General features: G+C 41.1%; 1 protein-coding gene across 1 annotated transcript in view; it reads right to left on the reverse strand.

The window, feature by feature from the left end:
* Nucleotides 1-21,308, reverse strand: part of LOC126092184 (slit homolog 1 protein-like) — a 98,551-nt gene that overhangs the window by 15,564 nt on the left and 61,679 nt on the right. Inside the window, exons 6-8 of the mRNA XM_049907660.1 lie at nt 17,247-17,496; nt 6,851-7,023; nt 5,113-5,294 (exon numbers count right to left, since the gene is read on the reverse strand). Of these exons, the coding sequence (XP_049763617.1) occupies nt 5,113-5,294; nt 6,851-7,023; nt 17,247-17,496 (605 nt within the window). The remainder of the gene's footprint in view (nt 1-5,112; nt 5,295-6,850; nt 7,024-17,246; nt 17,497-21,308) is intronic.

Genomic DNA, 21,308 nt, shown 5'->3' on the forward strand with positions numbered 1-21,308 from the left:
TCTCATCACATTCTGTGTGTTTAAAGTGCCGTATTTTCACCTGGTGGCAGAAAGTGGAACTATTATTTTTTCAGCATACTCCCCCAGCACACCAATTAATGAACATTTCTACAATGTTTCAGTGTCCTGCAATGTGAACAGCCTGCACTGCAGCATTCGAGACAATGCCAGTTTAATAAAAATGTAAATGTCGTGTGACAAGGGCCCCCCATCGGGTAGACTGTTCGCCGGGTGCAAGTCTTTCGATTTGATGCCATTTTGGCGACTTGCTCGTCGATGGGGATGAAATGATGATGATTAGGAGAACACACCACCCAGTCCCTGAGCGGAGAAAATCTCTGACCCCGCCGGGAATTGAACCCGGGCCCTGAGGATTGACATTCTGTCGCACTGACCACTCACCTACCGGGGGCAGACAGTTTAATTATAATCACTCAATACTTAGTGAGATTAATATTTATAAAAGTGATCACTAACAAAATATAAGGGAGAAATAGGCAGTAAATAAGGGAATCAGCAGGATTAAAAATAAAAATTGTCAGAATATTTGAGATGTGGGAGAGTTGGTCACCCTACTGTGGAGTGAATACCTTTTTGACCTTAGCTGCAGTGTCCCAGAGTAGTATGTTGTTGGGCAGTATTGAGTGGCAGTCTGTTAAGAATCCTGTTTGCAGGTCAACCTAGTGAGAGAGATATTTGAATGCAAAGCACAGAGAATTGCGATTTTTAGATCAATTATTCATGCACTGGTATGATACCAGTTTAATATCAATATGCATGATTAGGAATCGCACACTTGTAGCCATATCCAGTGCGTGCCCATTGAGCTCTATTTCTGTTACCAGTAAGTCACTTTTACTTGTTTGGAATTGTGTAATGTGAAAAGGATGTGTTTAGGGTTTTTATCAATATATTAATGTCAACAAAAACAGTAAAGTTTTGAATGGGTCCTCAAATCATTAATACAGGGCAATTCACCTAAAACATGCGATGCAAATGTTGTGGAAATGGGAAGTGTTATTGATGTGTGGTTTTCACAGAATGGATTGGTAGTCAGGGGCCCATATTGTTATCTAATAAACAGATTATAGTAATACTTAGAAAGTTTACTTTTTGTACAAAAAATACACTTTTTTAAATGAAACAATGCTTATTGGCAGAAACAAACTGAAAGTAGGGTAAATTAGAATGTCAGTAGTGTTTGCTGCAGGATTCTACTATGAGTCATTTATGAGATAACATATTTTGAAAATTTCCCACTCTGACACTTGTGTAATACACACTAGAAAACAACACAAGTGCATACAATAGTTATGTGGATTCTGACTTGTGATGAGACAACTGACTATAACAGGTTGTGTTCAAAATGATTACTGGCATCAGCAATGTAGTGACTGCTACACAAGTACTAAAATTTCAGCAGAGATGTCCAAGCATGCTGCAGTAATAAGTCATTGTATATCATTGGATGTAGCTCGTATCTCCTTATATCCAGTGTCCTTCAGCTGCCCCTATAATAAAAGGTCTACAGGCATCAAATCCAGGGAATGTGCCGGTCAAGCTACATGTACTCTTTGTCTGGAAAATAGTCTTTTAGAAGGCTGTGGTGCTTGTGCACATTCAGTGTTCCATCTACGAAACATGGGCTATGGTTCACTAACCCTCACCACACATTTATGCTGCATGGATGCTGACATTCTACCTGACAAAGCCAATGGGGATTGTCAACAGACCTATAGTGTATGTTTTGGTGGTTTACCTGGCCATGATTGGTAAATGTGGATTCATCACTAAACAAGGTACATGATACATCTGGAGTATCCTGTGTCAATGTCCACGTACAAAAGTTAACACAATTGTCATAATTATTTCCATTCAACTCTTGATGGAGAGAGGTGTGATAGGGATAGAATCTACGTTGATGGAGAATGCATAGGACACTTGCCTGACTCATGACACTTCCTCATGCAATTGCATGAGAGCTAATGTGTGAATCAACAGCAGCAGCAGTGAGAAAATTAGTTCTCTCCTCTGCTGTCTTCACTTGTCTGCTTCTTTTATGTTGTCTAGGTGTTGCACTATTACTTTCATGTAACTTTTTGAAGAGGTTGATAAAAACTGCCAAGAGGGTTGATATCTCTTGGGATGTCTTACCACGTACACAGTACAAGAACAAACTGCATTCTTCCTACACTCTCCATACACCATAAGTATGTTGGCTTTTTCTGCTTTGGTATACTGATGACCTACTGCTTGGATGTCACACTATTAACTGACCAGTCAGTCACAATTTACTCAAGGAACACACAAGTGCACTGTAAACAAACATACGTAGCACCTATGCAAGCTGAATGTCAAAAACAAGTGTCAGTGTGGAAACTTTTCAAAATATGATATCCTGTAAATGACTTGCACTGGAATCCTGTAACAGACATCGCTGACATTCTAATTTACCCTACTTATAATATGCTAATGTCAATAGGTATTGTTCCATTTCAAAAAGTGTTATGTTTGCACAAAAAATATGCTTTCTAACTATTATTACAATCTGTTTGTTGGGCAACAATATGACCCCCTGATGACCAGTCCATTCTGTGAAAACTGCAATTCAATAGCACTTTTCTATTTCTACAATATTTGCAGTCCAAGCTTTAGATGATTCACCCTGTATAGGTCAAGAACAGGAGTGAGGCAAGTACCAAACCTTGCTATACACTGTATTTAATATTTCGTCATTCTGAACTGAGTCTTATTCCTTTTGCATCACTTGCCAATGTGACAAGCTCTTTTCTGTTGCTAATATATTATTCCATTCATGCAAGGGGACTGCCTTTATGAGTTTAGTTTATCCTAGTAAAATTTCATGGTCATACAATCAAAGGCCTTGGAAAGATCACAGAAGTTATCAACAAGGTAATTTTTCTTGTTTAATTCTATCGAAGCTGAGTTTGCTAGATAATATATTGCTTTTGTGCTAAAAAAGACTTTTACACACCCAAACTGAGCTGTTGTTAATAATATACTCCCAATAATCTTCTGTAAGCTATCTTGTCCAGAATTTTTGAGAACACAGGAAGGAAGGAGATAGTTCTATCAATAAAGGTCAGTTGAGTATTGCCATTTATATAAATGGGTACTCCTATTGCGTTCTTTTCTTTCACAGAAATGTACCTTGACTATGTAACTGGTTATGAAGGTAATGTAACTGAAGAGGGTAGGGGGGACTAGCAGATCAGCACAAGATTTTAGCACTTTGTTTGCAACACTATCACAGCTGCAAGAGTGACACAATGATTTTTGTGACCTCTCTACAGACAGTTTGGCAATACTAAAGTCTGCTGGTGGAGTATGCAATGTCTCTCTAAGTTTAATGGATCTACTCTCATTGGATCTGAGATCTGTTCAAAGAGTGATGGAGATATACAGTTTGAGTATTACTAAAAGCAATAGAAAAATTCACAAATGGATCTAGCTACAGACTAGAATGGATTTCATAATTATGGCTAACAAAATGAAATCGTGTTTGGTGGGAATGGATGATTGTCAAATGATGGAAGTTATTTCCTAGAGTATTTGAGATAAGAGAAAACCAAAGAGATGACCTAATATAATGGGATAGATAATATCAGAAAACTTGTAAGAGCACAATGGGCACAAGTAAAAGTTCAAGAGAGGCCTTTATGCCACTGCGGATGATGATACACAGAGTATAAAAAGCACTATCGGTAAGAAACAAACTTTGAGAGGTGACAGAGGATACCTTGAGTAACAGCTGATTCATTTTGCTTATAATTTCAGATTTTATAGTAACAATAAATCAGACCAGATACCAATAGTAAATAACCTTGTCAAACTACTGGGCTTACTTTGTTTCTTATTTATGTAAATGATATTGAAATTCCAATCAATGCCATTCATTTAACTCTGTTTGCTAATACAAATGTTTTCTGCAACCAGAGTTTTGGAATGTATACAAAATTTATTTTAAATGGACAAGTTAATTTTTACATTTCAAAAACTAATTATATTAATTGTAGAAAAACCTGAGCCTCAGAATTCAAAATAACCCCAATGAGAAGGTAGCTGTCACCAAATTTTTAGGTTTGCATATTGAAAAAAATTTAGACAGTATGCAAAACAATCTACTTTCATTGCATCCATTCTGCTATTACCTGTAGCCTCACTTTCTGGGGTCATAATAAGGGAAACTAAAAACAATGTTCAAACAATGGAAAATCCAGGACATAATGTTAAAAACCATCTTCACTATACAAAAGCAAGCTCTTTGAATAAATATCAACAGTTCAAGGCTATCAACCTTCAAACAGTTGTTTTAACAGCCAAACATTCTACCTTTGCTATGCTTTTATATACAAAAAAGTGTAATCAATATAAACAGGTGTACCGCAGTTTTAAACCTAACTTGATCTTCATTATTCTGATACAAGAATATGCAGTGACATCCATATAAAGAGGATAAGCAAGGTTATATCACAAAAACAATCCAACATTCTGGATACTATATTGTATAACAAACTTCCGACACAGATTTTTAAAAAAACTGTTGCCACTTAAAAAAGCAGCAATTTAATTTTTAATGACCAACTGTCATTACAGTCTAAATGAATGCTGGCAATAAAGTTGCACCATATAACTATTGGTGCAAGTAACTATTTTTGTTTATTATATGTTAACAGTATTTTTAATCAAGTGTTCGGTATAATGTGAACGAGAATTTTTGACAAAAGTGTTAGAACTCACATTTTATCTGTATGTAAATGGCAACTATGTATTCCATACAAAATACCTTTTTCATACATTTTGTAATTGAGATTTTATTTGTATGATACTGTCCACATAAAATACATTTTCGTACTTAGAGGCATGTATGCAGTATTGGTAGGGCTCTGGTACTATGCACCTTTGTCTTGCATTTTTTTACACTATGTATTTTCTGATAAAATCCTTGCAATGTATATTGTCTCTGGATGAATAAACTACTACTACTACTGCTATAGTAATTCAGCCTTGTGAAAGTATGAGTTTGGAGCTAGAAATACTATCAAACATCATTGAACATAATTGATTATGGCTGTTAGTCCTGCTTATTACCTGAGCTCGTACAGAAGGTCAGCATGAGTTGTTGGGTATAGAAGTGTAACGACAGTGTCCACCATCCACTGCAGGGAGCATTGGCAGTCCCAGGGATTGTGCTGAAGATCAATCCATTCTAGATTTTCCCACTGAACTGTAGTCTGATCTAGGGTCTCCAGGGCATTGCCACTCAAATCCAGCTGTGAAGAACATTAATGAAAATATTATGATATCAATACCTATTGCACTGCAACTATAAAACACAAATTTGTAGACATACAGACAACTTACACCTTATGAAATAACTTGAGTTCATAGCAAAATGAGCCAAAAGTCACAAAGGGCTTGTAACTGTGAATAACTTTTTGATTATTCTTTCCTCTTATCTTTTGTTTCAGTTTCTGACAGGTGAAGTGTAAACATTCACCAATCCTTGGTCTTTAAGTGTGTGATGTATTGATGAAAGTAATGGTAAATAAAAAGTTATTCACAGTAATGAACCTTTCATGACTTTTGTCCCACCCTGTAAAAGTGATGACTGCCAAGTTGACATTTGCTTATTGATGACTCTCCTCTTACACAGTACATCATCATCTTCTGATGCAAACAATTCTTTTTTTAAGCACCTTGATCAGTCATGTAAAGTTTGAATGGTTCAGTTTATCATAATTTTCTGTCCACAACAATAAATGTCTTTCAGTTAGGATGATACCTGTATTGAAACTTTTATCTGCACATTCATTGACGTTTTGGGCAATTCAGCTTGATGAAACATATATTAAACATGATTGCAAGCTCATTTAACAAGTAATGCTTCACCTTTAACAATCAATAGTGAACAGTGTACACACCAGAGGTGACTAAGTATTGTTTTTTAAAGTAGCACACCCAGAGTTGATGTGGTAAGCAGGTGTTTGCTACAAAACATCAGCAGTTTAAAACCATGTGTCTCACACGCAATGCTCATTCAGTACCATATATGCCTAAAATTTTCATTTGTGATCATAGCCTCCTTATCTCAAAATACACAGCTTAGAGTTCTCTGCAATGTGTGTAATTTTTATCCTAAAGTTTTTGGAACACTCTTTGTAGACTACCTACAATGCACTTTTGCAGTCAGCCCATAGATGTGATTATAATGCTGTCACTTGTCTCACTTGAAAGTTGTGTTGAATGCTCCTTTCACCTCTCTGCTACTCGTTTTAAGGCCTGCTGCATGGTGACAAACTGCAATGAGCAATGGTAAACCACGTGAGTGGCTGTCTCTCTCATAGACCAGTTTCCATCATGACATTCCTGATGATACTAGCTGATGTTCTGGCTGCAATTTATCTGTTAATTTATTCTGTGACTACTGTGTCACCAAAAAGATGGCTCACCTAATGTGGTGGCCCATGTGTGAGTCACTACACTGCTGGTATTCTGAACTGGCATGGTCAACTTGCATGGTTTTTTAGCATCTCACAGTGACACTGAAATATAGCTGACACCTCATGTTTAGCATGATGTGGTAATTTGAAGGGCCATCTCAGGATATTCATCTTCAGTATGTGTTTTGCTGTTGTGGCATACAGCTTCGTGCTTGTAATCATTGCATTTACTGCCTTCTATCAGTGGTGCTTTGCAAATACTATGGTTCTACATCACAGCTTCAGAAGAATTAATATTAATTTTTATTAGTGCACAATAAATTGTTTGAAAATCCATAACATATTTTTATGAGCATGGCATTATGTTATATATACTGGGAACCTACCGTACACAGAGGCAATCCCTGAAAAGAGTCTGGCTGCAAACTGCTCAGCATGTTGTTGTGGGAGAGTCGCAGTTGCAGAGTACCAGTTCTACAGTTGTTACCACCAGTGGAACTCTCTGCAACGTCACCTGCTTCTGCCTTCAGTAACCCATCAAATGATCCTGCAGTCACCTCTTTTAGCAGAAGATCAAATACAGTTTCATTAGATTTGCAATAATAGTCTGTCCTTCTGATAGAACTGTTTTATTAACAGTCATTCCAAGAAAATAATTAAAATTTATTGTACTAAGCTACTGTTACCTTTATGAAATTACACTAAAGTGCATGGTTATCAAATAAAATTTTAGGTATTCAATATAATTATTGGAACCAATAGCTGTTGCTTTTTGTTACTTTTTATTTACATACCATAATATAAGACAAAACTAGACAAACTGAGAAATAAAACACTAAGAGATATGGCTGGGATTAAAAAAGCACTACTACAGTGAGTCAGAATATATCAGGTTAATGACGTAACCAACAAGGACAGTTTGACTAAAGCCAGACAGAAAAATTGAAGAGACTTGGGAAGAGAAAGAACACACCTGAAAGATGGTATAAAGATGGACATTGCAGGAGAGGAGGAACACTAGATGACATTATGAACAGTACTATATATTTGCAGAGGAAAAGATGAAGGAGGCTTGTACATGCACTGAGGGAACTGTTTCTGTTAAATGACAATGATGATGAACCAGTTTTAAGTACACAAGGACTCATCTTCAGATAGTCAGTTGTTAAATGATATTGATAGTATTAATTTCAAGTACACAAGCACTCATCTTCATATAGTCAGATCATATGTCTTTTCAAATAGCTAAGGCTGACTTATTCTTTTAAAATTCTTAGGAAGTGCATCTTACTAACAAACAAAGTAACAAAATACATTGTAAGATCATTCACAGCATCCAATCCCACACAAAATGCTTACAAAATCATGTGTGATACATGTCACTCCTAAACTGACCAGACCATTAAAAGCTTTGTAGTTACGTATGAACAATACATGGATATTCCTGGAAATAAAAATTTAAACAAATCAAAGTTTTTTAAATGATATTATTGTATATCATGATGCACTAAAATACAGTGAATTAACACTCCAGATTCTCTTTGTTGCTCTAAACGATATGAAAATGGATCTCTATGAATAATTAGAAATTTGCAGAGAAAATCAAACCCCATCTTCTACTATATTTGATAGCCAAACAGAAATTGCTTTCAGTTCCTTCTTGAAGGATTTTCACTGATCACTGACACAGTATAATTAATAGCTGTGATAGTTACTGATTAACTTACATGCTATATATGCTCTAAGTACTTGTACATAGAAAACAAATTTGAGACCATAATTCCTTATCTGTGTAAATCATACAACTTTATTTCTTGGACTTTGTGTATGTAGTTTCTTTATTTCTTGGACTTTGTGTATATCGTTTCTTTGTTATATTAGGATGAATTAACCTTCAGGTATTGTCATTTTGTACTTCTCCTACCTCTAACCTCCTCCACACATAACCCTCACTCAGTTTTTATAACACACAAATTACTCCTTACTTCTCTTGTGCAATGTTGGTTTAATTGCTACCTTAGTATGTAGTCATGCTATCAACTGCAGTAATGATATACATCTTTCCGGAGAGCAAGTTTTTATTAAAATACAGGCAGACCCTCTTTTAAACAAACCTTTTTTCCATTAACAAAGAATCCTGCATCCAGAAACCATTTATTTTCTGCTAACTTGTAACACAATAGTCTTGTTATTAACAGGAACAGATTTTTATGATGTGCATCTGTTTATGTTTCTTTCAAACATAGCATTTTTGCAAAGAAATTCACATATACGAATCATATCTTTTGGTACCTTGTTTCCTTGAGCTCTTGCTATATGTAAACACTATATCAAGCTTATGCTGATGTATTCATGTGATGCAGTACATCATTTAGAAGCTAGGGTCAGTATGCTTCTCACAGAACTGCTGGCAAATATTTACCTCCAGGAGATCAAATTGTTAGTACTGTTGTATCATTCTTAATCTACGTGCTGGCACTTATCGTTATGCCAGAACAGATTTGTGCTATGTATTCTCAAGCAGCAACATGGAAGTGTGCCAGTGTACCGTCATGCATGTAGGACATACACTTCCATTCACCAAAGGAACACAATCTGAATAGTTGATTAGCTTGTGCTTCAGGAAGTTAAGGTAATATGGCTAGTGAGCCAGCCAGTTAGGAAAAGTGGTCATATCAACTGACCACCAATGACACCTGCCCAAATGTTAATGGAAAATCTCCACTGGTAGTACGTGAGTTCTCATAAACCCAAATATGTGTGTTGTGGATGTTTTTAATACCATTTTGGGTAAAGAATATTTCATCTGTAAATAGCACGTGCATGAGGAACAGTGGATTATTCCCACTTTGTTTAAGGCTCCATTGGCATTTCATAGGATGGCCTACGGCTGTGTGTCTGAGAAGGACTTTGAGGTTTTAATTCATTGAGGTCAATTAATAATCTACCCTAAATGCCTACATTAACCTAAAATTGAATTTAGTGCGACAGAGGCTTAGTAATACTAGAGCCTCTGTGTCGCGCGAGCGAAGTTTCAGTTAGATACGCGCAGCTGATAAGAGCTCAAATCTCCATAAGAAGACTGAAAAGTCAGGTGCAGCCTGGGCTTGCAAACTGTCCCTTGTGCAACATCCACCATTTGGTGGAGCGTGAAATGGGTTGTGCTGTAACAATCCTTTTGGTACTTGTGCCCAGCATTGCAATCACTTGTTGTAACACATGCACCTCCTTTCGTTGTGTTGACCCTATTCTTGGTCTACCTGCGAGTTTCCATGTTGAGTTTAAATGAACCAGTCTTAAAATAGCTGCTGATAGGATCTCGTGAACACTTTGCTGTCTGGCTGTCTTCTATGAGGACATGTCATGATCCAATCGTGTTGTCTCCCAGGCTTTGCCGTTAGCACACCCATGCCTGAAATGGATGTCAGCCATTTTTTCGTTTGAAAATGTGTGTATAGACATGGCAACCCCCTCAAATGCTATGAGGGGGACTCAAATGGAGACCCTGAAAGTGTATTTAAATATCGACATTTCACACTATTGTTCTGTAAGTTAGCAGTACTGTTACCAGTGATGTAACGAGTACAATACAGGTGGAGTATACTACAGACAAGCGAAATGCTTCCACAATACCAATTCAAAATAGCAGCCCTGCTTGCTACATGCTCGATGGAAGAACGGCGTTCTGTCTCATGTTTTCTGGGCAATGAAGGTACAAAACCTACTGAAATCTACTGTCGAATGGAGGTCCAGATGATGGTGCATGTCTGTCATTGCAGCAAGAGTATGAGTGGAACAGAAAGTTCCAAAACAACGTGCCTTCTCTGACAGATGGTCAACATGCAGATCAGGCACATTTCATTGTGACACTGGAGCCTACTGCAGCAGTTGAAGCTGCTGTGATAGAAAATCATCTTGCGACAGTGGATGAAAAAACCACAAATGTGAACATTAGCCAGCCGAAGTAGCCGTGCGGTTAAAGGCGCTGCAGTCTGGAACCGCAAGACCGCTACGGTCGCAGGTTCGAATCCTGCCTCGGGCATGGATGTTTGTGATGTCCTTAGGTTAGTTAGGTTTAACTAGTTCTCAGTTCTAGGGGACTAATGACCTCAGCAGTTGAGTCCCATAGTGCTCAGAGCCATTTGAACCATTTTTTGTGAACATTAGTCATGGTTCAACACATCATTCATGAAGTGCTTAAGTTTCGCAAAAGTGTCTGCAGGATGGGTGCCACGACAGCTAACTCCAGAAGTGAAAGAGCAACGCGCTGACACCTGTGAAGAACTTTTGCGGCTCTCTGAAGCAAAAGGTGATGGCTCCTTCGCGAGAACCGTTACAGGAGACGTAATGTGGGTACACTACCACCAACATGAACAAAGAGAGCAAGTCAGGAATTGCGCCGTTCCTCATAACCAAAACCGAAGGAGTTCCGGATGCAGCCATATGCAAGGAAGGTTTTGCTGACTCTCTTTTGGGATGAACACGGCATTGTCTTGGAACGCTACAAGGCTCGGGGAGACAACATCACCAGTATGGTATATTTCAATATGTCAAAAAATCGGCTTCGGCCTGCAGTAAGATCAAAGTGACATGGACTTCTGACTACAGGTGTCATTTTGCAACATGACAATGCTCGGCTCATATTGCCCATGAAACATTTGCAAACATCGATGACCTGCACTTTGATACTCTGCCACATTCGTCATACTCTGCAGACCTTGTACCGAATGATTAATACGAGGCGTGTTTTTTAAGTAAGTACTATTTTGGAATTAAAAAAAGACGTGCTACAATATCTCAATAATTTTATTTTTACATGAAAGCCTGTACCTTAATCTACTTTTCTACATAATTTCCGTCAATATTGAGGCACTTGTCATAATGTTATATCAGTTTTTGAATACCCTCCTCATAGAAGTCTGCCACCTGACTTGTTAACCACTGTATCACCACTGTTTTGACTTCGTCATCGTCTTGAAGACGCTGACTGCCCAGGTGTTTCTTCAAGTGCAGGAACCGATGGTAAGTCACTGGGCACAAGATCAGGGCTGTACGGAGGATGATCTAGAGTTTCCCATCGAAAAGATGTGATGAGATCTTTGGTCTGATTCGCCACTTGCGGACGGGCATTGTCTTGCAGCAAAACCATGCCCTTGCTGAACTTCCATTGACTGTTACTTTGATTCTGGTGTGACGTAGGCCACCCATGTTTCATCGCCCGTAACAGTTTGGTTTAAGAAATCATAACCGTCGTTGTGCTACCGCTCAAGGAAAGCCAATGCGCTGTCTAAACGTTTGGTTTTGTGCACATCCGCCAACGTTTTCGGTACTCAACGTGAGCACAATTTTCGGTAATTCAAGTGCTCGGCCACAACGCCATACAAAACACTACGAGAAACATTAGGAAAGTCATCACGCAAGGAGGAAATCGTAAAGCGTTTGTTTTCTCTCACCTTATTGTCCACTTCCTGCACCTAAGTTTCATTAACGACCGAAGGACGCCCACTCCGTTGTTCATCATGCACATTTGTGCGGCCATCTTTAAATGCTCTCATCCACTTTCTTACCATTCCATCACTCATAATGTTTTCTCCGTAAACTGCACAGATCTCACGATGAATATCGATCGCTTTTAGGCCTTTAGCACTAAGAAATCTTATAACAGTCCGTACTTCATAGTCGGCGGGACTTAACGATTATCGGAGGCATCTTAAACACTCAGTACACAACGTAAACAAGGAAGAATCAGACTGTAATTGCGTCAGTGCGTAGATTAAGGTACAGGTTTTCATGTAAAAATAAAATTATTGAGATATCTTAGCAAGTCTTTTTTTAATTTCAAAACGGTACTTACTTACAGAACACGCCTCCTACTTGTTTGGACCACTTCAAAGAGACGATGGAAGAAAACAAATTTCGTTTTGATGAAGAGGTGCAGCAGACAGTGCACGACTGGCTGCACACACGACCGAAAGAATTTTTTGTCAGAGGAATCCGTGCACTTCCTACGCGCTGGAGGAATTATGTTGGACGCCAGAGAGATTATGCCAAAAGACGATGTACTCCACTTTTGTTCTAAAAAAAATATTTAAGATTTCATTTGACTGCCCCTCGTACATGTGCACATTCCGTTTGCTGCCTCTCGTCCAATAAATTTTTTTTAAAAAGTTAATGTTTCATTCGACTCACCTGTGCATGTGCACGATACATTTCCTGTTCACTGTGGGGACTGATACCTGGAAGATAAAGCCATGTTTACACTACATGGTCACTGTTCACTTTTATTACTGACACGGGCCAAAACCGGAGCTATGATAGATTGCTTCAAGGTCACTGTTTATTTCATACTAATGAAAGTAGCGTACCAATCTAGCGGACAGCGATATGCCAGCAGTAAAGCCACAGCATAAACACAGCATTAGGTATTAACAGTATTGTAACACTGGCATGACTGCACGTGTGCATACGTCGTATCTAGGGAACTAGTGGTTTCTGGACCTATGATTTTTAGGATTATTTGCTTGTTTCGCCCCTTTCTTTGTACCAATAATAGTCAAACACTGTACTCGTTCTTGGTTTGACAGACACTCTGTCGCATCTAGACTGGCCCGCTTAATCCCACAGGAAATGTCAGGACTATCTGAAACAGCGAGTGAAACTCATCAATGAACATCGCACTAATGAGTAGGCCCACGGGATCTGTTCATCAATGAGTGGCATCATATGAGTATGGCAAAGTTGAAGAAACTTGTGGACCCTCTTCCTCGCCAAAAAGAGGCCATTACCAAGGCTGGAGACAGTTCTACATGATGTTTGCGTGACATCTCCTACAGGTTTGCTTATGCAAGTGGTAAAAAAAGGGATCCCGGTGCTCAAGCCCTCGAGATCATGCGATAGTTGTGTCACCCTCAGTCATTCATCATCAGAGGCGGTATGGAGGGGCAAGGATGGTTCAAATGCTTCAAATGGCTCTGAGCACTATGCGACTTAACTTCTGTGGTCATCAGTCGCCTAGAACTTAGAACTAACTAAACCTAACTAACCTAAGGACATCACACACATCCATGCCCGAGGCAGGATTCGAACCTGCGACCGTCACGGTTGCTCAGTTCCAGACTGTAGCCCCTAGAACCGCACGGCCACTCCGGCCGGCTCGAGGGGCAAGGATTCAGCACACCGCATTCTCGCCTGTTGCCGAAGTTTTGACCTTGGAGACGCCACCTCTCAATCAGTTACCTCCTCAGTTCGCATCAAAATGCTTAGTGGACACCGTTCGAGTTCTCCCACCAAGGAAAAATTCCTGCCAGTACAAAGAAACGAACCCAGGTGCCCCGCATGACGCTCTGTCGTGATGGCCACTCGGCTATGGAGATGGTGTAAAACGTTTTTTAGCACCTTTTTGGCACAGGGGCCATTATGAGAACGGCTCCAGAGGCCGTTTCAAGTCTCAAACATCTGTGATGTACATATGCAGAATGAAGTGATGAATGAAATTTTTTTACCAAGGCCGGGATTCGATCCCAGGTATCCTCCTCACTACGCAGACTGAGCGGACTACCTTAGCATGTGTTCTCCCACAATCCAAATTCTCATTCATGCCTCAGCTGAATCAGAATTCCTCCTAAACTCCAACAGCACTGCAGAGGCTCTCCAGCTGTACTGGAATAGCACCTTAGTATCGAAAAAGCAGAAGACGCAGCCTGAAACTCAGGCATAGGTGCTTTTCCAATGTTTCCAGAGACCTTTTGAAGTTTCAGATATCTATGATGTATACATGCAGACTGAAGTGAAGAATGAAAGGTCTCAACTTGTGCCAATGCTAGAATTTGAAACCACGGCTCCCGCTCACTGGGCAGACGCACTAACAACTACGCCACCCTGCCACAGTGGCTTTGCACAGCTGCACGGACTATCCAGCTGCGCCTCCCTCCTCAATCCAGAGCAGAGTGGCGTAGTGGTTAGCACATTTGTCTAGTGAGCGGGAGATCAGACCAGAATCCCTGCCTTTTGGTACAAGTTCCCATGCGTCGCTGCAGTTTGCATACATACAGAGGGGTCCAAAAAATTTATCCACTGTTTAAGAGTCCGTAACTTGGAAACTAATTGACGGAGTTGTCTCATTTTTGGTGAAAGTGTAGCTTAAAGTCCAACTTAATGATATCACTGTAGGTGTTCGAAATGATCACCGTTAACATCCACACACAAACGATGCCGCCGAACTGCAGCACGAACTACTGACTGTAACGTGTTCAGTTGGATATTTGCACATGAGTGCACGATGGATTCTCGAAGTTCATCCAATGTGCGTGGCTTTTGTCGATAAACGACGCCCTTTTAGTGTTCCCCACAGGTAAAAGTCCAGAGGAGTTAGGTCTGGGGAACGTGGTGGATACTTCACAGCACGTCTACGGCCTATCCATCTTCCTGGTAGAGTTTCATCGAGATACGCCCTAACACGATTTTGGTACTGGGCTGGGGCACCATCTTGTTGAAAGTAAACTCTTCCGTCTCCATACAAGGCTCGGATGGCAGGTAAAGAGATGTCTGAAGCTTCTGAAGGTACACCTCACCGGTAACTGTACCGTTGAAGAAGAATGGCCCAATCAAGCCCCGGCAAGACAACCCATGCCACACATTGACCCCTGCCGGCCGCGGTGGTCTAGCGGTTCTGGCGCTGCAGTCCGGAACCGCGGGACTGCTACGGTCGCAGGTTCGAATCCTGCCTCGGGCATGGGTGTGTGTGATGTCGTTAGGTTTAAGTAGTTCTAAGTTCTAGGGGACTTATGACCTAAGATGTTGAGTCCCATAGTGCTCAGAGCCATTCACACATTGACCCCTGGCAAATTCACGGCTTTGTGTACATCGACGTTCGGATTTTCGGCGGCTCAGTAGAGGCAATTGTGGCGATTTACTGTACCATTGAGTTTGAACTCTGCCTCATCAGACCACACAATCTACAAACCCTTCATCGTTGCGGACCATGTTAGTAAACCACTCGCAGTACTCCATTCTACGATCTGGGTCGTCCTCGTTCATTGCGTGCAGCAATCGTGGGATGTAGCACTTCCACTTTGCTGTCTTCAAAATTCGCCGAACACTTGAGAGACTCGCTCGAGTTTCATGGGCACACTGTCTCATAGACTTCTGTGGTGAGCGAGTGAATTGTTGTAACACACGACAGAAGTTAGCTGGACTTGTTACTGTTACAAGTCGTCCAAATCGTTGTTTGCGTACATCTGTAACACAGCCTTCGGCTTCAAATTTGTCTCGAATGCGATGAATCGTTAAACGTGTCAGTGGCTCTGTTTGATACTCATTTCGCAATTGCCGTTGAACCTCATTAATGTTTTCATACTTAAAATACCACTTCAAAACTGACTTCCTTTCTTCGAATGTAAGCCTTGCGCCAGCCATGTTTACTCGAGTAACTATAGTTCAATTCTTTTATCTTGGCAGCTTGCGCATGCCCGCCCAGACATGGGAGGTTACTGTGTTGCTAGTTGCACGCGCCAAGAGAAGCAGCGCCACAGTATAGTAAAGTTCGCAAACTTACGTTAGGGGGGAGCGCGCAGTTTATGAAGTAGCCACCACGGCCGCCTTAACCCTTTCGCTGCTTCCGAGACGTGCTCCCCACATTCCGCACTGTGCGCGATTTTGTCATCGCTGCACTGCTCGCCTGTGCAGACACATGGTGTTCCGACTGCTTTGACACACTTATCATTCGATTTCATAAAAACTATTTGCCCCAAAAATTTGGTTTTTACACATCTTCTTGACTGATACCTTCCCCACATAAATGACTTAATTTTGTTTCGATGTTCAACGCAGTTATTGTGCAGCATTAAATGTAGTAAACCACTGCACGAAATTTTGAAGAGTTTGCAGAGGTAAAAGTCCACAGCGTATACTTTCTGTATAGTCGATTTTAGTTGCCACTAGAAATTTCAAAAAAATACATTCAAATGAATAAAATTCATGAAGTAAGACACTTCGATATTGTTTTTAAATAAAGAAAATATTAAACATCGAACAGGATTTGAATTCTGAACCTTTTGCGTAGCAGCCTAACATCATAACCATTACGCTAACGCAGATCGGCGTTGAACAGAATGCCTGGAGTTCCTTAAAGAATCACGCAAAATACCAACAAACACTGTTGGCATTAGTACGAATTACTCACGTTTCATCGAAGTACAATAGGAAATAAACAGTTACCACTTTCTTTATTGCAAAAAAGCGGTTAGTGAGAATGAATTTCCTTGCTATTGCCTGAATTTGGAGGCTTATTGCTTGTTTGGTTTAATTTGTAGAATATGAAGCAGTTGGTATAAAGAATGCCTTTTGCAAACTTTCTTTTATAGAAAGTCTGCTATCAAGACATTGCTTTTGTTCAATTACTTTCTTTATGACTTAATGCTTCTAAAACTGAAGACACTCGTCCGTGCTCTGCACTGCAGTCGAGATCTGGCAACATCGTTCTCTGTTCATTGGCTGACTGTGTTTTGTGACGACAGATGCGCAGAACGAACCTAAACTCGGCCGCCTTCGTAAATGACATGCACTCTTGGTGCAACTAAGAACAAAACACTGACCATCTGGCGACTGTCATCTGACAAAACAAAACAACGCAATACAACGCTCGTGTGGCGATTGCCGGAACTACAGACTATTACACTACCAAAGATGATACGACTCTGTCAGTTAGTTTGCCAGTTATGGACTTTTAAACAATGGATACATTTTTTTGGACCCCTCTGTGTATCACAAGAGAAGATAAGGTACCATGCAGAAGCGGCAGGCTGCTGAGGGAGAGGTATCGCAGGTGCAGGAAGGCCGCGTCCTTCGGGAAGACGACACTGCGCAGCAGCTTGTTGCCGTCCAGGACGAGGACCTGCAGGCTGGGCAGGCGGTCTCCCGTCAGCTGCGGCGGCACCGACTCGAAGCTGCAGCGCGACGCCTCCAGGCGGCGCAACGACGGGGCCGACAGCTCTGCCGGCAGGGACGACAGGGGGTTCCCCGAGATGTCCAGCTCCTGCCGGCGTGCCGTCTGGCTCATCACCACAGCTCACAACTCCATTACCCGTGACGAATCAACATCTGCATCTCTCATACATGTATCACTACGTTAACATGTGACATAACTTCCAGCAGACGAGTACCTAATATCAGTAACTGTTTTTAAGGTTTTGTACCTAAATCGGTAAAAACCTAATAGGATCACTGTGTTGTCCGTCCGTCGGTCTGTCTGTATACAGGGTGGTCCATTGGTAGTGACCGGGCCAAATATCTCACGAAATAAGCATCAAACGAAAAAAACTACAAAGAACAAAACTCGTCTAGCTTGAAGGGGGAAACCATGTGGCGCCATCATTAGCCCGCTCGATGGCGCTGCCATACCTAAAACGGATATCAACTGCGTTTTTTAAAAATAGGAACCCCCACTTTTTATTACATATTCGTGTAGTACGTAAAGAAATATGAATGTTTTAGTAGGACCACTTTTTTCGCTTTGTGATAGATGGCGCTGTAGTAGTCACAAACGTGTAAGTACGTGGTATCACGTAACATTCCGCCAGTGCGGACGGTATTTGCTTCGTGATACATTACCCGTGTTAAAATGGACCTTTTACCGATTGCGGAAAAGGTCGATATCGTCTTGATGTATGGCTGTTGTGATCAAAATGCCCAACGGGCGTGTGCTATGTATGCTGCTCGGTATTCTGGACGACGTCATCCAAGTATCCGGACCGTTCGCCCGATAGTTACGTTATTTAAGGAAACAGGAAGTGTTCAGCCACATGTGAAACGTCAGCCACGACCTGCAACAAATAATGATGCCCAAGTAGGTGTTTTAGCTGCTGTCGCGGCTAATCCGCACATCAGTAGCAGACAAACTGCGCGAGAATCGGGAATCTCAAAAAGGTCGGTGTTGAGAATGCTACATCAACATCGATTACACCCGTACCATATATCTATGCACCAGGAATTACATGGCGACGACTTTGAACGTCGTGTGCAGTTCTGCCACTGGGCACAAGAGAAATTACGGGACGATGACAGGTTTTTTGCACGCGTTCTATTTAGCGACGAAGCGTCATTCACCAACAGCGGTAACGTAAACCGGCATAATATTCACTACTGGGCAACGAGAAATCCACGATGGCTGCGACAAGTGGAACATCAGCGACCTTGGCGGGTTAATGTATGGTGCGGCATTATTAGAGGAAGGATAATTGGCCCCCATTTTATCGATGGCAATCTAAACGGTGCGATGTATACTGATTTCCTGCGTAACGTTCTACCGATGTTACTACAAGATGTTTCACTGCATGACAGAATGTCGATGTACTTCCAACATGATGGATGTCCGGCACATAGCTCGCGTGCGGTTGAAGCGGTATTGAATAGCATATTTCATGACAGGTGCATTGGTCGTCGGAGCCCGCACGTTCACCGAATCTGACGTCCCCGGATTTCCTTCTGTGGGGAAACTTGAAGGATATTTGTTATCGTGATCCACCGACAACGCCTGACAACATGCGTCAGCGCATCGTGTCTGCATGTGCGAACATTACGGAAGGCGAACTACTCGCTGTAGAGAGGAATGTCGTTACACGTATTGCCACATGCATTGAGGTTCACGGACATAATTTTGAGCATTTATTGCATTAATGTGGTATTTACAGGTAATCATGCTGTAACAGCATGCGTTCTCAGAAATCATAAGTTTACAAAGGTACATGTATCACATTGGAACAACCGACATAAAATCTTCAAACGTACCTACGTTCTGTATTTTAATTTAAAAAACCTACCTGTTACCAACAGTTCGTCTAAATTTGTGAGCAGTATGTTTGTGACTATTACAGCGGCATCTATCACAAAGCGAAAAAAGTGATCCAACTAAGACATTCATATTTCTTTACGTACGACAATAATATGTAATAAAAACTGGGGGTTCCTATTTAAAAAACGCAGTTGATATCCGTTTGACCTATGGCAGCGCCATCTAGCGGGCCAACCATAGCGCCATCTGGTTTCCCCCTTCAAGCTAGACAAGTTTTGTTCTTTGTAGTTTTTTCGTTTGACGCTTATTTCGTGAGATAATTGGCCCGGTCACGATCAATGGACCACCCTGAATATTGGTGAACCATTGCAGCAACACGCCATACCATGGCCCGCATGTTCTCCGGATCTGACGTCCCCGGATTTCTTTCTGTGGGGAACTTAAAGGATATTTGCTATCGTGATCCACCGACAACGCCTGACAACATGCGTCAGCGCATTGTCAATGCATGTGCGAACATTACGGAAGGCGAACTACTCGCTGTTGAGAGGAATGTCGTTACACGTATTGCCAAATGCATTGAGGTTGACGGACATCATTTTGAGCATTTATTGCATTAATGTGGTATTGGCCGGCCGAGGTGGCCGAGCGATTCTAGGCGCTACAGTCTTGAACCGCGCGACCGCTACGGTCGCAGGTTCGAATCCTGCCTCAGGCATGGATGTGTGTGATGTCCATAGGTTAGTTAGGTTTAAGTAGTTCTAAGTTCTAGGGGACTGATGACCTCAGAAGTTAAGTCCCATAGTGCTCAGAGCCAATGTGGTATTTACAGGTAATCACGCTGTAACAGCATGCGTTCTGAGAAATGATATGTTCACAAAGGTACATGTATCACATTGGAACAACCGAAATAAAATGTTGAAATGTACCTACGTTCTGTATTTTAATTTAAAAAACCACCCTTTTACCAACTGTTCGTCTAAAATTGTTAGCCATGTTTGTGACTATTACAGCGCCATCTATCACAAAGCGAAAAAAGTGGTCCAACTAAAACATTCATATTTCTTTACGTATTACACGAATATTTAATAAAAATGGGGGTTCCTATTTAAAAAAAAAAACGCAGTTGATATCCGTTTGACCTATGGCAGCGCAATCTAGTGGGCCAACCACAGCGCCATCTGATTTCCCCCTTCAAGTTAGACAAGTTTCGTTCTTTGTAGTTTTTTCGTTTGACGCTTATTTCGTGAGATATTTGGCCCGGTCACGATCAATGGACCACCCTGTATAAGCTGACTCGCTAGAAGAGCGCAGGCGCCAAGGGTTAAGGCTGTAACGTCATCGTAGACGAATCATAGAGCACGGCGACATGCAGTGCACCTGAAGATTACGAGCAGCTCTCTCGTCGAAATATTGTGCAGGTTCCACAACATTATCCGACGCGACGCCCGTGGACCATTGAAGTACTTTACATTTGTCGATTTCGTTCTGTTAAGACCGAGATGAGCTGTATCAGCGAAGAAGTCCTGAATCCAATCACGAATCTTATCCGATACTCGGTAAGCTCGTATTTTATTCGCGGAACTGTATGGAATGCCAGTCAAAGTAGACGTCATCTACTGGTCGCCGCTGTCTACGGTCCTCTGAACCTCATGGGCGAACAGAACAAACTGAGTTTTCCAAGCTCACTGTTTGCAGAGTCTATGTTGGTTTTTAACGAAATTTTCGTTCTCCAAAAACATAATAATGCGTGAGCATATAACACATCCTGTAATTCGACAAAAAACTGACATGCCTGTAAATACGTGTATTTGTCCGTGAAAAATGTAATTTTATGATAAATAAGATCTATGCCAGACCGAGATTCGAGTATAGGCCTTTCAAAGGTGGATAAAAGCGAGATAAAGCCTAAAACCAAGAGGAAGCAGACACTAGTATATGATTAAAAGATTAATGGCAAACATCTGAAGCCTTTCATATCATTTAAATATTAGGTGGCAAGAAAAACTCCGGACAAGTGCGAGCAGAACTCGATCCCCGAGGGCTCCGTACAAACT

Source organism: Schistocerca cancellata, chromosome 7 (assembly GCF_023864275.1).
Source record: "Schistocerca cancellata isolate TAMUIC-IGC-003103 chromosome 7, iqSchCanc2.1, whole genome shotgun sequence".
Lineage (NCBI taxonomy): Eukaryota > Metazoa > Arthropoda > Insecta > Orthoptera > Acrididae > Schistocerca > Schistocerca cancellata.